At 40.8% G+C, this 24,659-nt stretch overlaps 1 protein-coding gene across 7 annotated transcripts in view; it reads left to right on the top strand.

The window, feature by feature from the left end:
* Window positions 1-24,659, top strand: part of PTPRT (protein tyrosine phosphatase receptor type T) — a 641,769-nt gene that overhangs the window by 289,143 nt on the left and 327,967 nt on the right. For all 7 annotated transcript variants that reach the window (XM_069752327.1, XM_069752329.1, XM_069752326.1 and 4 more), the window contains exons 2-3: window positions 5,752-5,877; window positions 6,045-6,310. In XM_069752327.1, the coding sequence (XP_069608428.1) occupies window positions 5,752-5,877; window positions 6,045-6,310 (392 nt within the window). The remainder of the gene's footprint in view (window positions 1-5,751; window positions 5,878-6,044; window positions 6,311-24,659) is intronic.

The following is a 24,659-nucleotide window of genomic DNA, read 5'->3' as shown; positions in this document are numbered from 1 at the left end:
GAGATGACGCACACAGGAGTCAGGAGTGGCACACAAGCCCAGAGGCCAATATTTTTCTACCAATGATTGATGTAGTTATTTTCTCTGGTAGATTTTGGAACCCAAATCAAGGAAAAAAAATATAGGCTTTCTATGGACCACAATTGGAGAGAGAGAGAGAGAGAGAGAGATGGCACACCCAGGAGTCAAGACTGGCACACAAGCAGAAAGGCCAATATTAATCTCCCACTGTTTTTTTTGGTTGTTTTTTTTTTTTTTTTTCAGGGAGACTTTAGAAAAAAAAATAATAAAAAAAACATGATTTTATCAGGAAGAATTTAGAAACCAAATAAAATAAAATGATTTTTTCAGGAAGAATTTATAAAACAAATAAAACCAAAAATAGGCGTTCTATGGCCCACTGACTGAGAGATGACGCACACAGGAGTCAAGACTGGCACACAAGCAGAAAGGCCAATATTAATCTCCCACTGTTTTTTTTTTTTTTTTTTCAGGGAGACTTTAGAAAAAAAAATAATAAAAAGAATATGATTTTATCAGGAAGAATTTAGAAACCAAATAAAATAAAATGATTTTTTCAGGGAGAATTTATAAAACTAATAAAACAAAAAATAGGCGTTCTATGGCCCACTGAGTGAGAGATGACGCACACAGGAGTCAAGACTGGCACACAAGCAGAAAGGCCAATATTAATCCCCCACTGTTTTTTTTGTTTGTTTTTTTTTTTGTTTTGTTTTTTTCAGGGAGACTTTAGAAAAAAAATAATAAAAAAAATATGATTTTATCAGGAAGAATTTAGAAACCAAATAAAATATAATGATTTTTTCAGGGAGAATTTAGAAAACAAATAAAACCAAAAATAGGCGTTCTATGGCCCACTGACTGAGAGAGAGAGAGAGAGAGATGGCACGCTTAGTACTGGCACACAAGCCCAAAGGGCAATATTAATCTCCCTTTTTTTTTCAGGGAGAATTTCTAAAACCCCAAAAAAAAAAAAAATAGGCTTTCTATGGCCCACTATTTGTGAGAGAGATGGGACGCTCAGGACTGGCACAGATGGCACGCTCAGGACTGGCACAGAAGCCCAGAGGCCAATATTAATCTCCCTTTTTTTCTGGGAGAATTTATAAAACCAAAAAAATATTTAAATAGGCTTTCTATGGCCCACTATTTGTGAGAGAGATGGCACGCTCAGGACTGGCACAGATGGCACGCTCACAACTGGCACACAAGCCCAGAGGCCAATATTAATCTCCCTTTTTTTCAGGGAGAATTTATAAAACCAAAAAAAAAATTAAATAGGCTTTCTATGGCCCACTATTTGTGAGAGAGATGGCACGCTCAGGACTGGCACAGATGGCACGCTCACAACTGGCACACAAGCCCAGAGGCCAATATTAATCTCCCTTTTTTCAGGGAAAATTTATAAAACCAAAAAAAAAATTAAATAGGCTTTCTATGGCCCACTATTTGTGAGAGAGATGGCACACTCAGGACTGGCACACAAGCCCAAAGGCTAATATTAATCTCCCACTGTATTTTTATCAGGGAGAATTTATACACCCCACAAAAAAAAATACAGAAAAATGAAAAGGCTTTCTATGGCCCACTATGTGAGAGAGATGGCACACACAGGGATGGCACTCTAGCAGAAATGCCAAATTGCCAATCTTAATCTCCCACCAAAAAAAAAAAAAAACAGGGAATGTCCTACAATTACTATCTCCCTGCCTGCAGTAATCTCAGCCAGGTATGGCAGGCAGCAATAAGGAGTGGACTGATGCACAAATCAAATAAAAAGTGTGGACAAACAAAAAAGATAGCTGTGCAGAAAGGAAGGAACAAGAGGATTTGTGCTTTGAAAAAAGCAGTTGGTTTGCACAGCGGCGTACACACAGCAATGCAGCTATCAGGGAGCCTTCTAGGGCAGCCCAATGAGCTACAGCGCTGAGGGGGAAAAAAAAAAAAAAAACTTCCACTGTCCCTGCACACCGAGGGTGGTGTTGGACAGTGCAAATCGCTGCAGCACAAGCGGTTTTGTGGTTAATGGACCCTGCCTAACGCTATCCCTGCTTCTGACAAAGCGGCAGCAACCTCTCCCTAAGCTCAGATCAGCAGCAGTAAGATGGCGGTCGGCGGGAACGCCTCTTTATAGCCCCTGTGACGTCGCAGACAGCAAGCCAATCACTGCAATGCCCTTCTCAAAGATGGTGGGGACCAGGACCTTTGTCATCACGCTGCCCACACTCTGCGTTTACCTTCATTGGCTGAGAAATGGCGCTTTTCGCGTCATTGAAACGCGACTTTGGCGCGAAAGTCGCGTACCGCATGGCCGACCCCGCACAGGGGTCGGATCGGGTTTCATGAAACCCCGACTTAGCCAAAAGTCGGCGACTTTTGAAAATGTTCGACCCGTTTCGCTCAACCCTAGTGGTTATCACATGTTGTGAGACCTTGATGTCATATTGCTGGAATATGGCATTCATATACAATTCATGAGGTTTTAAGAGTTGTTATTCTTTTCTGTATTGGTATAGAAGAAGAAGAGCATTCACCTAGACCCGTAGAAGCGCGGCAGTGCAAAACGGCCATCGTCTACGGGTCTAGGTGGCCACCTTGACCCGCAGAAGCGCGGCATCAAGAAACGGCCGTCGTCTTTTGGATCCACTGTTCTCCCTATATGTTCCTGCTATTTATATGATGCCAGAATAAAGACTGAAAAAGTTTGCGGAGAGTGAGTGCTCTTCTTCTATACCAATATATTTTTTTGGCCTCACTCTTCACTTGAATGAGCACATGAATTCCGCTATTGGCAATATAATGCAACGTCAGCTGTGACCAGTAAGTGCTGATGATCTAGCGTGCGGTTGGTGCGGACTCAATTTTTTCTTTTTTGTTTGTTATTCTTTTCTGTTCTGCATATTGTGGTTTTTTGGAGGTCACGTAGCCCATTATAGTCAATGGCCAACTAACACCAGAATGGCAAAAATAAACCAAGCAGAGCGAACGGATCGTAAGTAGGGATGAGCAAATAGCTTTGGAAAACTTCTTTTCAGAATAGCTATAGCGCTTACCGAATAGCTGCATCAGGAACCCAGATACCTGGAGCGCTCCCGATAATCAGCTGTTTGGTGCTGCAGCTGCACGTATCGCAGCTGTGTGACAATCATAACAGGCTCTCCATGCTTGTGTTGTGCCTGTCACACAGCCGCGACACATGCAACTGCGGCCCTGAACAGCTGATTATCGGGAGCGCTCCAGGTAGCAGGGTTCTTAATGCAGCTATTCGGTAAGTGCTATAGGTATTCGGATAAGGAGTTATCCAAAGCTATTTGATAATCCCTAATCCTAAGCATTGGCCTAGTAATAGGACATGCAGAGGTAGCAATCCAACCTGAGGGTTAGTACCTGAAGGGGTCCAAAAGAGAAACTAATATAAATGGTACATGGTTGGTCGGGCCAGATTACTTCTTTCACAATGGAGCCCAACTTCAAGTTACTCTGTTGGACATGGTCCTATTCCAATGCTGCTGCAACCTTGTTCTAATAAGGGAGTAGTGACAAAACACCTTTAATTTAGATATAACGTCTTTGGCGCAGGGAAAGTAACTCTTATCTGCAGACTTGTTTGAAAGCCTAGTGTGTATGAAGTCTCCTGACCTGCCCCTGACAGAGGATGTTCAGGGAGAGAAGGTCTAGCACGCCTGACAATTCGTTTGTTTTCAGCGAGATAAGCAATGGTTCTCTCATGGAGAACACAGGAGAGCTGAGCTCTCCTATGTATAGAGGAAATGATATAGATAGCTGCCACCAAAAGATCGGCCAAACCATTATTTGTCCGACTGCCATATTTTGTGTATTGGGCCCATTAAGGCCCCCATACACATTGGACTAACGTTGGACAAACCTGAAGATATCGATGACATTCTCTGACAGTTTAATGTGTATGGGCAAAGCGAGCACTTCTGTGAATGGGAGAGTCGGCCTACAGCTATCTGAAGTATATGGGGGGTTTACCTGTAGGTTCTCATCTTAAAAGCTTATTTTTGTCACTGGCAGATGGGCTCACAAAATTTGATCAAACTCTGTATAACTCTGTACTCTATAGAGCAGTAATGCAATTAAAAAATCATGTATTCAATATATTAATTTACAAAATTTAGAGTACAGGTGAATCATTTTGTTTGTAAATGAGTGAATATTAGACATGATAAGATTTTGTTAATCCTATATAACATTATTGATTATAAACTAAGAGGGGTATTCCTATCTCAAAGGTCTTATCCCAATATGTAATATGTGTAATAATAATAATAATATTAGCAAATATCTCCAATTAGAAATGTAGCATAGTTCTCCTGATAACCTATGTCACTTACCCCATGTGCAGAGCATTTTAATTCACCAATTATACACTATTAAAAGATATCTTTATTGGTATGCATTAAACTTGTAAATACTATAATATAAATACACCCTAAATCATGGAAACACAAAAAGTGATAATAAAAAAAGAATATCAAGTATTTAAGAGTAGAGGGGGCTTCCTATTGTCCATTGCTCATTTCTACCTGTCCATGGAGGCTGGCATCCTATTGAAATGCAATTGGCTACCCTGCCCCTCATCGACTTGCCCTGGTAGTCCTTATCAGGCCTTATACAGATGCAAAAAATATAAAAAACTGCAGCTTGAAGGTCTATGCTTGCCTAAAGCCACCTATATAATGACACTGTCCTAGGTACAACAGTTGTGCCCCATTTTAACCTGTCGATAAGAAACTATCTCTTCTCCAAGAGCAACACACATAGGTATGCAGGAAGGAACTGTATCAGCTGTATCCATGGCTACGTCCACTAGAAACTAACTAACTGTCACTATATGAGTGGTCGTAACCATGAATACCTAAGCTACTGCAATGCCCTGCACATGGGGTAAGCAACATAGCGAATCAGAACTATACTACATTTCTAATTGGAGGTATTTTATTACACCTATTACGTATTGGGATAAGATCCCGCAGATGGGAATGCCCCTTAAACTCCTGACCCGTTTCGAAATGTGCAAAAAATATCAATTCACAAAATATGTTCGAAATTAGTCCGATCTTTAATGCTCTATCTACATTACTTGGCTAAATTAGCATGTTTTTCCCCTATGGTTTTTTTTTTTGTCTACTTTTCCTTTGCACTTTTCTTTTTTTTTATTTGTGCTTTTTTATACTCACAAAGTGGGCAGGATTTTTATTTTCCAGATCATTTTGGCTGATTCATCAATTGCAACTTTTCAAAAAGTCACAAAACGTGTTGCTAATGTACTCTAGTGCTCTGTTGTAGTCATTGTTGTCATATACTAGATATTTGGTGCAATTTTTGCGCCATTTTGCAAAACGTGATTTTTTTTTCGCTAAAGAGGACAAAATAAACACCATTTTTTGCTTTGCACAAACTTCATGAACCATGGGGGCCATTTTTAAGAATTTGGCACTAAAAACGGCAATGGCTACCACCAGACAAAAAAGAAAAGTGGCTATAAAAACAAAGATAATAATTTTTTTTAAGCCAATTATTAGTCTTTCCCAGTGATAAGCCAATGCTTTATTGCGTCCTTCTCTACATCAGTAGACAGAAGAAACAAAAGGTTTACTTAAGAGCCATCTAAATCTTTTCTTTCCATAACTGATGAATTTTCCTTTCGATCCGCCAGTGCTTATATTTCTTTTCTGCTTACCTTTGCCTCTGACTCTGTTCTAGGTGGGTGCACGTTTGAAGAACATTACAGCAGTTGTGGTTACAGTGTGGCCCTTGGAACTAATGGATTTACATGGGAGCAGGTCAACACATGGGAGAAGCCCCCACTGGACAGCAGTGTCCCAACAGGTGACGATACTTTCCAAGCAAATCTCACCTTTTATTCCCTTCTTCTGTTTCCTTATTTCTATAGCTGCCCTAATTAACTCATTTCCATCTATCACATTCATTCTACGCCCAAAAAAATAACATTTCTTGTTTCTGTACAACTTATTCTTTCATTTTTTTCTTTCAAGGATCATTCATGCTGGTTAACAGTACAGGATTTGCCACCGGACAGAAGGCTCACCTTTTACTACCTGTACTTAAAGAAAATGACACTCACTGCATTGACTTCCATTACCATATGTCTGGCCGCTCTAGCCCTGGCTCTTTGAATGTCTATGTAAAAGTAAATGGTGGACCACAAGGCAACCCAGTATGGAATGTTTCTGGTATGGTGACAGAAGGCTGGGTACGAGCAGAACTGGCCATTAGCACATTCTGGCCCAATTCTTACCAGGTAAGACATATACTCAATAACTCATGAGCTTCCACACAGTCTAACCCAACGTGGCAGGGTTAATCAAACCATATTCGCTCATGTCTAGTCAGGAGTCAAATCATGTGTGGTGCGATTCTTCTCACATGCCAATTTGGTCTATGAAAAAAAATAATTCATCGGCACTGTCTCATTGAATAACATTGGTCCGAGTGCGATCTGATTTTTTGACGGATCGCATTTGGACCAAAAATACGGTCACGTGCACCAGACAAGAACTTACCCTTATGTTATGCAGGCAACACACATAGTATATTTATTTATTTCATACAGGGTGGTCCAAAAGTCGGTTGACAGTATGTGTAATAGGGTTATGAAGGGGGAGATTTATCAAACATGGTGTAAAGTGAAACTGACTCAGTTGCCTTTAGCAACCAATCAGATTCCACTTTTCATTCTTCACAGACTCTTTGGAAAATGAAAGGTGGAATCTGCTTGGTTGCTAAGGGCAACTGAGTCAGTTTCACTTTACACCATGTTTGATAAATCTCCCCCTTCATAACCCTAATACACAAACTGTCCACCTACTTTTGGACCACCCTGTGTTAGGAGTCGAGTTCCCGCCGCTGCACAGGGGGAATCTCGAGCCGTGTCTGCTGCGGTCTCCCATTCTGCATCAGCCGCAGTGGAGCCTGCTCGGCGGAGATGTCGGTCCCAGCGTCTCACTCAGCCTGATACTGTGCAAAGGGTTACTGCTTCCTTTATAGGCTCTGCTATTGTATCCTGCACTGGTCTGCGGCGAGCAGGCTTTTCTGGGACTAAGTCCTGCTTTGCACACACTGAGCATGCCAAGGGTAAGATCTCTTAGTGGAGGTCTAGGGTCACATGCTCAGGTACTGCAGCGACTTCCATTGGTCCTCCATGAAGGCCCTGTACCTGATCAAGTTCTGTGACAGCCTTCCATTGGTCCTTCTTGGAAGGTCCTGTACATGTTGCAGCTATAAAAGGTTTGCATGGCCACATGGCCATGCGCTAGTATCACCTCATGTCATGAGCTTGTTAATTGTGGTTGCGCCTGTATGTGTGTGTTCAGGGACCCGGCTGAAATAAGCCCCTAGAATACCGGCTCCTCCGGTGAGGACTGTTTGTGTGCTTTTCTGGGTGCGTCACCACTGACTGCCTCCAGCTCAGCAGTTTGCTGTGTTCCCCTGTGATGCTAACAGGGCACAGCATCTTATTTCTAGCAACTCTGTGGAGTTAACAGAGTTCGCTTATACCGCCATAAAGCGCCGCCATTTGCCAGCACCAGGTTCCTCTCCTGCACGGTGGACCCCGGGTTGCGAACGCACCTATTTATACATATATACAGTGCCTACAAGTAGTATTCAACCCCCTGCAGATTTAGCAGGTTTACACATTTGGAATTAACTTGGCATTGTGACATTTGGACTGTAGATCAGCCTGGAAGTGTGAAATGCACTGCAGCAAAAAAGAATGTTATTTCTTTGTTTATTTTTTTTTTAATTGTGAAAAGTCTTTTCAGAGGGTCATTTATTATTCAACCCCTCAACCCACCAGAATTCTGTTTGGTTCCCCTAAAGTATTAAGAAGTAGTTCAGGCACAAAGAACAATGAGCTTCACATGTTTGGATTAATTATCTCTTTTTCCAGCCTTTTCTGACTATTTAAGACCCTCCCCAAACTTGTGAACAGCACTCATACATGGTCAACATGAGAAAGACAAAGGAGCATTCCAAGGCCATCAGAGACAAGATCGTGGAGGGTCACAAGGCTGGCAAGGGGTACAAAACCCTTTCCAAGGAGTTGGGCCTACCTGTCTCCACTGTTGGGAGCATCATCCGGAAGTGGAAGGCTTATGGAACTACTGTTAGCCTTCCACGGCCTGGACAGCCTTTGAAAGTTTCCTCCCGTGCCGAGGCCAGGCTTGTCCGAAGAGTCAAGGCTAACCCAAGGACAACAAGGAAGGAGCTCCGGGAAGATCTCATGGCAGTGGGGACATTGGTTTCAGTCAATACCATAAGTAACGTACTCCACCGCAATGGTCTCCGTTCCAGACGAGCCCGTAAGGTACCTTTACTTTCAAAGCGTCATGTCAAGGCTTGTCTACAGTTTGCTCATGATCACTTGGAGGACTCTGAGACTGACTGGTTCAAGGTTCTCTGGTCTGATGAGACCAAGATCGAGATCTTTGGTGCCAACCACACACGTGACGTTTGGAGACTGGATGGCACTGCATACGACCCCAAGAATACCATACCTACAGTCAAGCATGGTGGTGGCAGCATCATGCTGTGGGGCTGTTTCTCAGCCAAGGGGCCTGGCCATCTGGTCCGCATCCATGGGAAGATGGATAGCACGGCCTACCTGGAGATTTTGGCCAAGAACCTCCGCTTCTCCATCAAGGATCTTAAGATGGGTCATCATTTCATCTTCCAACAAGACAACGACCCAAAGCACACAGCCAAGAAAACCAAGGCCTGGTTCAAGAGGCAAAAAATCAAGGTGTTGCAGTGACCTAGTCAGTCTCCTGACCTTAACCCAATTGAAAACTTGTGGAAGGAGCTCAAGATTAAAGTCCACATGAGACACCCAAAGAACCTAGATAACTTGGAGAAGATCTGCATTGAGGAGTGGGCCAAGATAACTCCAGAGACCTGTGCCGGCCTGATCAGGTCTTATAAAAGATGATTATTAGCTGTAATTGCAACCAAAGGTTATTCCACAAAATATTAAACCTAGGGGTTGAATAATTATTAACCCACACTTTTATGTATAAAATTTATAAAAATTTAACTGAGCAACAAAACTTTTTGGTTTGTAAGATTTATGCATCTGTTAATAAATCCTGCTCGTGTTTGAAGTTTGAAGGCTCTAACTTATTTGCATCTTATTAAACCTGCTAAATCTGCAGGGGGTTGAATACTACTTGTAGGCATTGTATATATATATATACTCAGTGCGTTCTGCCAACCCTAACACCCTGTATATCTGCCTATATAGCACCAACTTATTCCTCACCGCCCTTTACAGACTTTTTTACATGCAAAACACAGGTCAGAGCAAGTGATAATGATACAAAGATGCAACGCTGCTCGGGTGCCGAAATCAAAGCGCTAGTAATTGTGTTCCAACCAAGACATACTGTTACTATTACACAAAAGAGTGGGCTGAGATACTGCATCATCTGTGGGTTGGCGATGTCAGCCTGCGCCATATGCTCAGATAAATGTGATCCATCTGTACCCGTCTTTGAAGAAAAATATAAAACATAAGATGGGATAGCAGGTTCCAAAACAATAAGCAATGGCTCAAAACACAGAAAAATTCCAAATGAGCATTAACAACGATTGATAATAGAGCTGAAATGATTACTAAAGAACTGGCCTACGGGTCCTGAGTGTCTCAACCTTCTGCTTCATCATGGAACAGTAATCCCTTTGGCACCTCCCCAGCTTTATACAGGCACCATGTTGACATTTGCTGATCGTTTGTGTAATTTGCTCTCCGCTCTTTTACACATACTCCGAACAATGGCATTTGCACAGCGCTGTTTCTTATAGGACCTGCTTCTGACAAGCACGCCAACGTAATTACTGTTACACATGAAGTGCTTCACTTTGTTTCAATTGACCTTTAACATCTAGATATTTCTTTCACATGATACATTCCTAGGAAAATCAACATCTATAAGTAGATAAAGCAAAAGAACTTGCGGAGCAAAAATCATCATTGTATATAAGATGTGTAGATACCGCACTCGTTTTATGAAACATTTTCTCCAGTAAATCATAGAATAGTTAACATTCCCTTACGTGGTGTCTTGCTGGGCATTTGTGACCTTATCTATCATTGCACTCGTATGTGATGGATGACTAATGTCAAATTTTAAAATGAGATTAATTTCTTATCCCTTAATGAACCTCGGGTCATTGGGGCCTTTACTTGTAAAAAAAAAAAAAAAGTGGTATTTCATGCTAATGAGAGGGTAATTCGCTTCACAGTAGCCAATGATTTGTCTCCGCCGTTATTAAAAACAGACTCAAAATTAGCCTCAATCTAATCAGTTTTGGAAATTTAATTACGCTTCCATATTAAAACTCTACTTATGCAACATTTCATAGAAATGTCTCATCAAAAATATTTTTTGTGTTATTTTTATGTTGTTATTTTTTAAGTGAAGAATGTATAATGCAAATAAATCCTGACATTTTCCAGCTTTCACAATAGAGGCAGGAGCATACACGATAGGATGCCACTTCCTGCAGCTCGCTTATCAGCTTTACTGTGTAGACTAGGACAAGGCTAGCAGAGTCGTCTTATTATATTCATTATACAAAATACAAAGGACACACTACACTTTTCTTTAAAGTGTAAGGCTGCCGTTACACTATCAGTATTTGGTCAGTATTTTACCTCAGTATTTGTAAGCCAAAACCAGGAGTGGGTGATAAATACAGAAGTGGTGCATATGTTTCTATTATACTTTTCCTCTATTTGTTCCACTCCTGATTTTGGCTTACAAATACTGATGTAAAATACTGACCAAATACTGCTAGTGTGACGGCAGCCTAACTGTGAATTCAACTTGTCCTTCTCTGCCTCTCTTTTTATCTCTTCCCTCTCCCCCTCAACCTACCCACTCCATGGATAGTCATGAGCAGCAACTATCCTCCTTGCAATTCTCAGACTGACCGCTGGGGCATTTTTAGACCTATACTTCCTTTTTTTTTTTAGAAAATAATACAAATAATAATAATAATACATATAATAAAAAATAATACATAGCTACAATGGTCAGATCTTGACTTTATTTTTTGTATTGTAAGTGTCTAATGAGTGTGTGCACAGGTCATCGAGTAGGAAGGAGAAGCAAGGTCATCTGTGGCATCGCCTATTGGGATTAGTGGATCCTTTCCTATCAGGTATGCATGAAGGGATTATCTGTCATTGTAATCCTGACTCTACTGATAAAACAAAATCTCCAGTGAACTCTATGAGTCTAGAAAAGCCCTAGTGGCCAGTTCGAAAATTGCACGATTATTCATTTTGTTTTGTGCTATGCTAAAAAAAACGACACTGACATGTTTTTTTTTAATATTGCATGTCACATAAAAAACATTTCAATTGTAGGTCAGTTCCTGATAATAGCTTCCCTTTTTGCTTTTTTCACTCCAATCTAAAAGCAAAGTTTAATATACAAAAAGTGGTCTACTTTGCCGAACAGTCCATCAGGAAACCAGAATGTTCGCTGCCGTGACTAATGACTAATCACTTAGGTTTCCAGCTCCAGCTTTACCAAAATGACCTATGTAATGACCCATAGACCCCCACTTGTTCCAGTTAACAGTGGAATTGGTGGACTGATGGGGTCAAATAGGGGATTATCGGCTTGCTCTTATGGTAATGGTGCTTACGCTGCATCATAGCGTTCAGAAATTTGCTAAAGTTCAAACTAACAAGAGGCTACATCCAATTATATAAGCAGCTGGCGCTTCGCGATGATGTTCCATTTCCATTTGCAACCTTACCTACGTTAATTTGGGAAATCAACAAGGGAAATAAACACGTTAACTGGAAAAGGCAAGGAGCCACACTATATAATATCCTGCGTATAGCTCGATGTTAAATTGCAAATATGCGAGGATATTGCCCCAAGAGGATGAATTGTTTAAAATTCTGTCCTGGAAAATCAATTGTTTGTTCTTTTACAGAAATAAATATATAAATCCTTAAGTACATTGCGTTCTCTTATTATTACAAGTTAACCATGAGAGCTACTGGCTTAAGGACGCAGGCATGTATATATTTATATTTCTATCATTCTCATCCTGTCCGCTCCATTGCTTGACTCGTGCAGTGGCCTATAGCAATCAATCAGCAATTAGTTTTGATGCAACTAATGGAAATAGACAGCGGAAGTGAACGTTTGATTGGATTCTGTTATGTCAGTGTTACAAGATATGTCTCATTAACTGGGATCCCATCACTTACAGTTAACATTTCATTAAAGGGAATCTGCCACCAGTTATTTGCTTTCTCACCTAAGAGCAGCATAATGTAAGAGCAGAGACCCTGATTCCAGCAATATATCACTTAATTACCTGCTTGCTGACATTTTGATAAAATCACCGTTTTCTCTTCGGCAAATCTAGCATTTATCTGAGTTCTGTGCTCTGTATAACTACGCCCACACCACTGATTGGCAGCTTTTTGCCTATGCACAGCTTACATGGAAAACTGTCAATCAGTGGTGGCGGCAGGGTTATACAAAGCTCATTAATAGGTAGGTCTGCATGGCAGGAGGTTTACTGGTCCTCTAGTGATAATATCTTGCTGATAAAACAGTGATTTTATCAAAACTACACTAAGCAGGGCATTAAGTGATACATCGCTGGAATCAGGGTCTCTACCTCAAATTGGGTGGCAAATTGATCCTCTTTAATGCAACCAATATCAGTATACCAAGTACCCAGAAAAACTCCACAAAAGATATAAAAATATACAAATTTATTAAAGAATAAGTATTAAAAAGCATGAACCGAACATAACTGGGACTAATTGGAGGATTCAAATAGAGATTTAATCAAGTAAGAAGAGAGGTGGCAGGGTGAGGTCAACATAAGGGTAAAAGTAGCGTTATTGTCTTTATAAGAAAACGGGGAATACCGATTAAGTTCAAATATTCCGATGATGCATGTGAAACATAAGTGAATCAATCCATGTGGACAGTAGCACAAAATAATATGAAAGAATAGGCAAAAATAGAAGATTAATCAATCCGCACGGAAGGAAATGCAGTATAATATTAAGTGCTAATATGAGAGACTAATCAGTCCAAAGCCATTGATAGAATATAAAGCTTACCCAAATTGAAGTTAGTGGACGCCACACTCAGCCACCGGTGCCCCAACGCACATTTCGCTGTTATGCCTTCTCCAGAGGTTGAATATGATTGTTTATTGCTTTAATTCTTTTATAGGAGACATTGGCTTCATTGGATTGGGCGTTGAGGTGAACATATGTGTTTTTGGTTAATTTAGGTTCATTAAAGGAGTCTGTGTCATTATTTCAAATAAAGGACTTTATTCTGGGCGTTACTTTTTTAACAATTTGACTATGGAGTTAGTAATGGGGGCGTCGTATAGACACCTCTTCATTACTAACCCCTGGTCTTGATGTCACCTGATAATACAAATGTGACATCAACCCCAATACTATCACTCCACTTGCTACAGGGCAAGTGGGAAGAGTGAGGCTAAGTGCCAGAATTGGGAGACCAAAAGCAGTAAAAAAGGATCTTTGGGGTATGTCAAAAGCAAGAAAAGTCAAACATGCTATAGGATTTTTACGGGAAGAAAAGGGTGAAGTGGTCAAAAATGATTCTGAGAAGGCCGAACTTTTAAAATTACTATTTGGCATCTGTGTTCTCTAAGAAAGCAATTGTAACATCAACTGATCTTCGCGGTGTCATCGAAGGAATAAAAGAGGGTGAGGGAACACTTAGCTACTTTAAATGCATTTAAATTTCCTGGTACAGATTAATTACATCGTAGGGTACTGTGCAAATTGTCTCTTCAGAGAGGAAGAGGACTAGAACTCTAGTGCCACCTATTGGAAGTAGCAATCCTAAAAGTTAATGTCGACCCATTAACGAGCCTAGTCACATTACTTAGGATAAAAGCCAAAATCAGGTTTTGGTTTTTACCCTAAGTCATGTGACAAGGTTCATTAACCCCTTCGTGACATGCGCCATACTAGTACTGCGCTGCCGGCACTGCATTTGTGCCAGCAGCAGTACTAGTATGGCGCACCGATCACCGCGGTCTCGCACTGAGCGCCGCGGTGATCGGGTGCGGGTGTCAGCTGTATATGACAGCTGACACCCCGCAGCAAATCCCATGATCGGCGGTAGCGCCGATCGCGGGCATTTAACCCCTCTGATGCCGCTGTCAGTAGTGACAGCGGCATAGAGGGGGATTGCGCAGGGATGGGGGCTCCCTGCGCTCTCCCACCGGAGCAACGCAATGAGATCGCGTTGCTCCGGTGACCTGGAAGGAGTCCCCGGATCCAAGATGGCCGCCGGACTCCTTCCGGGTCATGAAATGACCTGGCTAGCCGGCGCCTGCTGAGAGTTGCTGAGAGCAGGCGCCGGAAAGCCAGCTAAACTGCCTGTCAGATCGTTGATCTGACAGAGTGCTATGCACACTGTCAGATCAACGATCTGATCTAATACTGTGATGTCCCACCCTGGGACAATGGTAGAAAGTTGAAAAAAAAAATAGAATGTTTAAAAAAAAAAAAAAAAAAATCCCCAAATAAAAAAAAAAAACATTTCCCAGTAAATCCATTTATTTATGTAAATTAAAAAAAAAACAATAAAAGTACACATATTTGGTATCGCCGCGTCCGTAACGACCCGCTCTATAAAACTATCCCACTAGTTAACCCCTTCAGTGAACACCGCAAAAAAAATAAATAAAAAACAAGGCAAAAAACATTGCTTTATTATCATACTGGCGAACAAAAAGTGGAATAGCACGCGATCAAAACGACGGATATAAATAACCATGGTACCGCTGAAAATGTCATCTTGTCCCGCAAAAAAAAGCTGCCATACAGCATCATCAGCAGAAAAATAAAAAAGTTATAGCTCTCAGAATAAAGCGATGCAAATACAATTATTTTTTTATATAAAATAGTTTTTATTGTGTAAAAGCGCCAAAACATAAAAAAAATTACATAAATGAGGTATCGATGTAATCGTACTGACCTGAAGAATAAAACTGCTTTATCAATTTTACCACACGTGGAACGGTATAAACGCCCCCCCTAAAAGAATTTCAGGAATTGCTGGGTTTTGTTCATTCCGCCTCCCAAAAATCGGAATAAAAAGCGATCAAAAACTGTCATCTGCCCGAAAATGGTACCAATAAAAACGTCAACTCGTCCCGCAAAAAACAAGATCTCACATGACTCTGTGGGCCAAAATATGGATAAATTATAGCTCTCAAAATGTGGTGATGCAAAAACTATTTTTTGCAATAAAAAGCGTCTTTTAGTGTGTGACAGCTGCCAATCATAAAAATCCGCCAAAAAAACGCTATAAAAGTAAATCAAACCCCCCTTCATCACCCCCTTAGTTAGGGAAAAATAATAAAATGTAAAAAAATGTATTTATTTCCATTTTCCCATTAGGGTTAGGGCTAGGGTTACGGTTGGGGTTGGGGTTGGGGCTAGGGTTAGGGTAGAGGTTAGGGTTTCAGTTAGAATTGGGGGTTTCCACTGTTTAGGCACATCAGGGGCTCTCCAAACGCGACATGGCGTCCGATCTCAATTCCAGCCAATTCTGCTTTGAAAAAGTAAAACAGGGCTCCTTCCCTTCCGAGCTCTCTCATGCGCCCAAACAGTGGTTCCCCCCAACATATGGGGTATCAGCGTTCTCAGGACAAGTTGGACAACAACTTTTGGGGTCTAATTTGTCCTGTTACCCTTGGGAAAATAAAAACGTGGGGGCTAAAATATCATTTTCGTGGAAAAAAAATATTTTTTATTTTCATGGCTCTGCGTTATAAACTGTAGTGTAGTAGGTTCAAAGCTCTCACAACACATCTAGATACGTTCCTTGGGGGGTCTAGTTTCCAATATGGGGTCACTTGTGGGATGTTTCTACTGTTTAGGTACATCAGGGGCTCTGCAAATGCAACATGACACCTGCAGTCCATTCCATCTAAGTCTGCATTTCAAACGGTGCTCCTTCCCTTCCGAGCTCTGCCATGCACCCAAACAGTGGTTCCCCCCACATATGGGGTATCAGCGTACTCAGGACAAATTGGACAATAACATTTGTGGTCCAATTTCTCCTATTACCCTTGGGAAAAATAATTGCGGGCTAAAACATCATTTTGTGGAAAGAAAAAATGATTTTTTAATTTTCACAATGCTACATTCTAAACTTTAGTGAAACAATTGGGGGTTAAAAGTGCTCACCACACATCTAGATAAGTTCCTTAGGAAGTCTTCTTTCCAAAATGGGGTCACTTGTGGGGGGTTTCCACTGTGAAGGCACGTCAGGGGCTCTCCAAATGCGACATGGCGTCCGATCTCAATTCCAGCCAATTTTGCATTGAAAAGTCAAATGGCGCTCCTGCCCTTCCGAGCTCTGCCATGCGCCCAAACAGTGGTTTATCCCCATATATGAAGTATCAGCGTACTCAGGACAAATTGCACAACAACTTTGGGGTCCAATTTATCCTGTTACCCTTTTGAAAATAAATAATTTGGGGCAAAAAGATCATTTTTTGTGAAAATTAATATGAAATTTTTTACGGCTCTACATTATAAAATTCCTTGAAGCACTTGGAGGTTGAAAGTGCTCACCACACATCTAGATTAGTTCCTTAGAGGGTCTAGTTTCCAAAATGGTGTCACTTGTGGGGGTTTCCACTGTTTAGGCACATCAGGGGCTCTCTAATCGTGACATGGGCTCCGATCTCAATTCCAGCAAATCTTGCATTGAAAAGTCAAATGGTGCTCCTTCCCTTCCGAGCTCTGTCATGCGCCCAAACAGTGGTTTACCCCCACATATGGGGTATCGGCGTACTCAGGACAAATTGTACAACGACTTTTGTGGTCCAATTTCTCCTGTTACCCTTGGTAAAATGAAACAAATTGGACCTGAAGTAAAAATTTTGTGAAAAAAAAGTTAAATGTTAAATTTTTTTAAACATTCAAAAAATTCCTGTGAAGCACCTGAAGGGTTAATAAACTTTTTAAATGTGGTTTTGAGTACCTTGAGGGGTGCAGTTTTTAGAATGGTGTCACTTTTGTGCATTTTCTGTCATATAGACCCCTCAAAGTCACTTCAAGTGTGAGGTGGTCTGTAAAAAAATGGTTTTGCAAATTTTGTTGCAAAAATGAGAAATCGCTGGTCAACTTTTAACCCTTATAACTCCCTAACAAAAAAAAAATTATGTTTCCAAAATTGTGCTGATGTAAAGGAGACATGTGGGAAATGTTGTTTATTAACTATATTATGTGATATAACTCTCTAATTTAAGGGCATAAAAACTAAGAGTTTGAAAATTGCTAAATTTTCATAATTTCTGACAAATTTTAGTTTTTTTTCACAAATAAATGCAAGTCATATCGAAGAAGTTTTACCACTATCATGAAGTACAATATGTCACGAGAAAACAATGTCAGAATCACCAGGATCCGTTGAAGCGTTTCAGAGTTATGACCTCATAAAGTGACAGTGGTCAGAATTGTAAAAATTGGCTCAGTCACTTAGGTGAAAACAGGCTTTGGGGTGAAGGGGTTAAAGGGTCGACATTGACTGTTAGGGTTGCTACTTCCAATAGGTGGCACTAGAGTTCTAGTCCTCTTCCTGAACTTCACTCCCTGATGAAGCAACGTGTGAAACGCGTGTTAAAGGGTGGGGCTGAGGCACTAGTACGGTCAGCATGAGCACCATTGAGCACTATTAAATGCACTTTGCATCTTTTACTCTTTAAAACATCGGCAGTGATTGCTAAATGCACTTTGCGCTTTGTACTTTTGGAAATACCTACAAGGGTTTTTATATACATTTATTTACTATATATTTATCATTACTGGTATTTTACCTTTAGGATAAATTATCAGCATTCACTATGTCCCTTTGTCTTTCCTCTTGGTTGCTCATGCATATATTATTAACTTAATAAGAAGCAAGGGTATGATTATTATTATATACTGATTCATCTCATTTATAAATTGCCCCTGTATACGGCTTCTGTTATTTGAATTATGTGCCTCCTCCAATTCTTATTGTTCTTTTTCTTGTGTTTAGTTTTGTTTAGTGTCTTATTACAATACAATATTTTGTTTTTATATGAAATGTGTTTTTGAATATTTTTCAAGTAGTTTTTTTGGTTAAAGTTTGTATGTCTACTTGAAACCCATATTATTATTTGGGTAAATTCTTCTACTTGGTTTTCGGTTTAAAATCAAAGCAAAAGGTGGCTACTTTGAAGAACCTAGAATATAAGACATATTTTCAGTTGTTGCACACTTTTTGTTAAGTATATACAGTTATATAAAAAAGTTTGGGCACCCCTATTAATCTTAAGCTTAATGTTTTATAAAAATTGTTTTTTTTGCAACAGCTATTTCACTTTCATATATCTAATAACTGTTGGACACAGTAATGTTTCTGCCTTGAAATGAGGTTTATTGTACTAACAGAAAATGTGCAATCTGCATTCAAACAAAATTTGACAGGTGCATAAGTATGGGCACCCTACCAGAAAAGTGACATTAATATTTAGTAGATCCTCCTTTTGCAAAAATAACAGCCTCTAGTCGCTTCCTGTAGCTTTAAATGAGTTCCTGGATCCTGGATGAAGGTATTTTGACCATTCCTCTTTACAAAAAAATTCGAGTTCAGTTAAGTTTGATGGTCGCCGAGCATGGACAGCCCTCTTCAAATGATCCCAGAGATGTTCAATGATATTCAGGTCTGGGGACTGGGATGGCCATTCTAGAACAGTGTAATTGTTCCTCTGCATGAATGCCTGAGTAGATTTGGAGCGGTGTTTTGGATCATTGTCTTGCTGAAAGATCCATCCTCTGCGTAACTTCAACTTTGTCACTGATTCATGAACATTATTGTCAAGAATCTGCTTATACTGAGAGGAATCCATGCATCCCTCAACTTTAACAAGATTCCCAGTGCCGGCATTGACCACACAGCCCCAAAGCATGATGGAACCTCCACCAAATTTTACTGTGGGTAGCAAGTGTTTTTCTTGGAATGCTGTGTTTTTTTGCCCGCCATGCATAACGCCTTTTTGTATGACCAAACAACTCAATCTTGGTTTCATCAGTCCACAGGACCTTCTTTCAAAAAGAGATTGGCTTCTCCAAATGTGCTTTTGCATACTTCAGCCGACTCTGTTTGTGGCATGCTTGCAGAAACTGCTTCTTTCGCATCACTCTCCCATACAGCTCCTCCTTGTGCAAAGTGTGTTGTATAGTTGACCGATGTACAGTGACACCATCTGCAGCAAGTTGATGCTGCAGCTCTCTGGAGGTGGTCTGAGGATTCTCCTTGACTGATCTCACCATTCTTCTTCTCTGCCTTTCTGATGTTTTTCTTGGCCTGCCACTTCTGGCCTTAACAAGAACTGTACCTGTGTTCTTCCATTTCCTTACAATGTTCCTCACAGTGGAAATTGACAGATTAAATCTCCGAGACAGCTTTTTGTATCCTTTCCCTGAACAACTATTTCGAATAATCTTTGTTTTCAGATCATTAGACAGTTGTTTTAAGGAGCCCATGATGCCACTCTTCAGAGGAGATTCAAACAGGAGAACAACTTGCAAGTGGCCACTTTAAGTAGCTTTTCTCATGATTGCATACACCTGGCTATGAAGTTCAAAGCTCAATGAGGTTAGAAAACCAAAAAAAGTGCTTTAGTAAGTCAGTAAAAAGTAGGTAGGAGTATTTAAAACAAGAAAATGATAAGGGTGCCCATACTTATGCACCTGTCAAATTTTGTTGGAATGCAGATTGCACATTTTCTGTTAGTACAATAAACCTAATTTCAAGGCAGAAACATTACTGTGTCCAACAGTTATTAGATATATGAAACTGAAATAGCTGTTGCAAAAAAAAATTTTTTTATAAAACATTAAGCTTAAGATTAAGGCTAAGTGCACACGTTGCAGAATTGCCGCGAAACTTTCAGCGGCAATTCTGCGCCTCCTGCCGCGGGTATATCGCATGCGGAATTGGCATGCATATTCCCGCAGAAAATTAGCATTTTACAAGCATAATTAGCTTGCAGAATGCTAGCGTTTTCCAAGCGATCTGTAGCATCGCTTGGAAAACTGATTGACAGGTTGGTCACACTTGTCAAACATAGTGTTTGACAAGTGTGACCAACTTTTTACTATTGATGCAGCCTATGCCGCATTAATAGTAAAAGATAGAATGTTAAAAATAATAAAAAAATTTAAAAAATGGTTATACTCACCTACCGCAAACAGCCGATCTCCTCAGCGGCTTCCATTCTTATAGATGGTGCCTGTGCAGGACCTTCAATGACGTCGCGGTCACGTGACCGCGACGTCATCGCAGGTCCTTCACGCACATCATCTACAGGAATGGAAGCGGCCGCGTGCAGTGCTGAGAGGCAGGAAGACTCCGGGGGCCATCAAAGGTGAGTATATCACAATTTTTTTATTTTAATTCTTTTTTTTTTAACAATTATATGGTGCCAAGTCCGTGGAGGAGAGTCTCCTCTCCTCCACCCTGGGTACCAACCGCACATGATCCGCTTACTTCCCGCATGGTGGGCACAGCCCCATGCAGGAAGTAAGCAGGTCAATGCATTCATAGGTGTGCGGAATCCCCGCGATTCCGCAAATTTAATGAACATGCTGCAGTTTTTTCTGGAATGCGAATCCGCTCAGGAAAAAAATGCAGCATGTGCACAAAAAATGCGGATTGCATTCTATTAAATAGAATGCTTAATGTGAGCGTTTTTTTCGTGGTTTTATAGCGTTTTTATAGCGTAAAACCACAAACAAATGCGAAAAATCTGCTAAGTGTGCACACAGTCTAATAGGGGTGCCCAAACTTTTTCATATAACTGTAATTCCACATGTGTTAATTCATAGTTTTGATGCCTTCAGTGTGAATGTACAATTTTCATAGTCATGAAAATACAGAAAAATCTTTAACCCCTTCAAGACCCAGCCTATTTTGACCTTAAAGACCTTGCCGTTTTTTGCAATTCTGACCAGTGTCCCTTTATGAGGTAATAACTCAGGAACGCTTCAACGGATCCTAGCGGTTCTGAGATTGTTTTTTCGTGACATATTGGGCTTCATGTTAGTGGTAAATTTAGGTCAATAAATTCTGCATTTATTTGTGATAAACACGGAAATTTGGCGAAAATTTTGAAAATTTCGCAATTTTCACATTTTGAATTTTTATTCTGTTAAACCAGAGAGATATGTGACACAAAATAGTTAATAAATAACATTTCCCACATGTTTACTTTACATCAGCACAATTTTGGAAACAAAATTTTTTTTTGTTAGGAAGTTATAAGGGTTAAAATTCGACCAGCGATTTGTCATTTTTACAACGAAATTTACAAAACCATTTTTTTTAGGGACCACCTCACATTTGAAGTCAGTTTGAGGGGTCTATATGGCTGAAAATACCCAAAAGTGACACCATTCTAAAAACTGCACCCCTCAAGGTACTCAAAACCACATTCAAGAAGTTTATTAACCCTTCAGGTACTTCACAGCAGCAGAAGCAACATGGAAGGAAAAAATGAACATTTAACTTTTTAGTCACAAAAATTATCTTTTAGCAACAATTTTTTTATTTTCCCAATGGTAAAAGGAGAAACTGAACCACGAAAGTTGTTGTCCAATTTGTCCTGAGTACGCTGATACCTCATATGTGGGGGTAAACCACTGTTTTGGCGCACGGCAGGGCTTGGAAGGGAAGGAGCGCCATTTGACTTTTTGAATCAAAAATTGGCTCCACTCTTTAGCGGACACCATGTCACGTTTGGAGAGCCCCCGTGTGCCTAAAAATTGGAGCTCCCCCACAAGTGACCCCATTTTGGAAACTAGACGCCCCAAGGAACTTATCTAGATGCATAGTGAGCACTTTGAACCCCCAGGTGCTTCACAAATTGATCCGTAAAAATGAAAAAGTACTTTTTTTTCACAAAAAAATTCTTTTAGCCTCAATTTTTTCATTTTCACATGGGCAACAGGATAAAATGGATCCTAAAATGTGTTGGGCAATTTCTCCTGAGTACACCAATACCTCACATGTGGAGGTAAACCACTGTTTGGGCACATGGTAAGGCTCGGAAGGGAAGGAGCGCCATTTGACTTTTTGAATGAAAAATTATTTCCATCGTTAGCGGACACCATGTCGCGTTTGGATAGCTCCTGTGTGCCTAAACATTGGCGCTCCCCCACAAGTGACCCCATTTTGGAAACTAGACCCCCCAAGGAACTAATTTAGATGCCTAGTGAGCACTTTAAACCCTCAGGTGCTTCACAAATTGATCTGTAAAAATGAAAAAGTACTTTTTTTTCACAAAAAAATTCTTTTCGCCTCAATTTTTTCATTTTCACATGGGCAGTAGGATAAAATGGATCATAAAATTTGTTGGGCAATTTCTCCCGAGTACGCCGATACCTCATATGTGGGGGTAAACCACTGTTTGGGCACTCGGCAGGGCTCGGAAGAGAAGGCGCGCCATTTGACTTTTTGAATGGAAAATTAGCTCCAATTGTTAGCGGACACCATGTCGCGTTTGGAGAGCCCCTGTGTGCCTAAACATTGGAGCTCCCGCACAAGTGACCCCATTTTGGAAACTAGACCCCCCAAGGAACTTATCTAGATGCATATTGAGCACTTTAAACCCCCAGGTGCTTCACAGAAGTTTATAACGCAGAGCCATGAAAATAAAAAATAATTTTTCTTTCCTCAAAAATGATTTTTTAGCCTGGAATTTCCTATTTTGCCAAGGATAATAGGAGAAATTGGACCCCAAATATTGTTGTCCAGTTTGTCCTGAGTACGCTGATACCCCATATGTGGGGGTAAACCACTGTTTGGGCGCACGGCAGGGCTCGGAAGGGATGGCACGCCATTTGGCTTTTTAAATGGAAAATTAGCTCCAATCATTAGCGGACACCATGTCACGTTTGGAGAGCCCCTGTGTGCCTAAACATTGGAGATCCCCCAGAAATGACACCATTTTAGAAACTAGACCCCCAAAGGAACTAATCTAGATGTGTGGTGAGGACTTTGAACCCCCAAGTGCTTCACAGAAGTTTATAACGCAGAGCCATGAAAAAAAAAAAAAAAATTATTTTCTCAAAAATGATCTTTTAGCCTGCAATTTTTTATTTTCCCAAGGGTAACAGGAGAAATTTGACCCCAAAAGTTGTTGTCCAGTTTCTCCTGAGTACGCTGATACCCCATATGTGGGGGTAAATCACTGTTTGGGCACATGCCGGGGCTCGGAAGTGAAGTAGTGACGTTTTGAAATGCAGACTTTGATGGAATGCTCTGTGGGCGTCACGTTGCGTTTGCAGAGCCCCTGATGTGGCTTAACAGTAGAAACCCCCCACAAGTGACCCCATTTTGGAAACTAGACCCCCAAAGGAACTTATCTAGATGTGTGGTGAGCACTTTGAACCCCCAAGTGCTTCATAGAAGTTTATAATGCAGAGCCGTGAAAATAATAAATACGTTTTCTTTCCTCAAAAATAATTATTTAGCCCAGAGTTTTTTATTTTTCCCAAGGGTAACAGGAGAAATTTGACCCCAATATTTGTTGTCCAGTTTCTCCTGAGTACGGTGATACCCCATATGTGGGGGTAAACTACTGTTTGGGCACATGCCGGGGCTTGGAATTGAAGTAGTGACGTTTTGAAATGCAGACTTTGATGGAATGCTCTGCGGGCGTCACGTTGCGTTTGCAGAGCCCCTGATGTGCCTAAACAGTAGAAACCCCCCACAAGTGACCCCATTTTGGAAACTAGACCCTGAAAGGAACTTATCTAGATGTGTGGTGAGCACTTTGAACCCCCAAGTGCTTCATAGAAGTTTATAATGCAGAGCCGTGAAAATAATAAATACGTTTTCTTTCCTCAAAAATAATTATTTAGCCCAGAATTTTTTATTTTCCCAAGGGTTACAGGAGAAATTGGACCCCAAAAGTTGTTGTCCAGTTTCTCCTGAGTACGCTGATACCCCATATGTGGGGGTAAACCACTGTTTGGGCACACGTCGGGGCTCAGAAGGGAAGTAGTGACTTTTGAAATGCAGACTTTGATGGAATGGTCTGCGGGTGTCACGTTGCGTTTGCAGAGCCCCTGGTGTGCCTAAACAGTAGAAACCCCCCACAAGTGACCCCATTTTAGAAACTAGACCCCCCAAGGAACTTATCTAGATATGTGGTGAGCACTTTGAACCCCCAAGTGCTTCACAGACGTTTACAACACAGATCCGTGAAAATAAAAAATCATTTTTCTTTCCTCAAAAATTATGTTTTAGCAAGCATTTTTTTAGATTCACAAGGGTAACAGGAGAAATTGGACCCCAGTAATTGTTGCGCAGTTTGTCCTGAGTATGCTGGTACCCCATATGTGGGGGTAAACCACTGTTTGGGCACACGTCAGGGCTCGGAAGTGAGGGAGCACCATTTGACTTTTTGAATACGAGATTGGCTGGAATCAATGGTGGCGCCATGTTGCGTTTGGAGACCCCTGATGTGCCTAAACAGTGGTAACCCCTCAATTCTAACTCCAACACTAA

The sequence above is a fragment of the Ranitomeya imitator genome, chromosome 2 (genome assembly GCF_032444005.1).
Source record: "Ranitomeya imitator isolate aRanImi1 chromosome 2, aRanImi1.pri, whole genome shotgun sequence".
NCBI lineage: Eukaryota > Metazoa > Chordata > Amphibia > Anura > Dendrobatidae > Ranitomeya > Ranitomeya imitator.
Note: the sequence above shows the minus strand (reverse complement) of the source record. Positions and strands in the feature narration are given on the sequence as shown.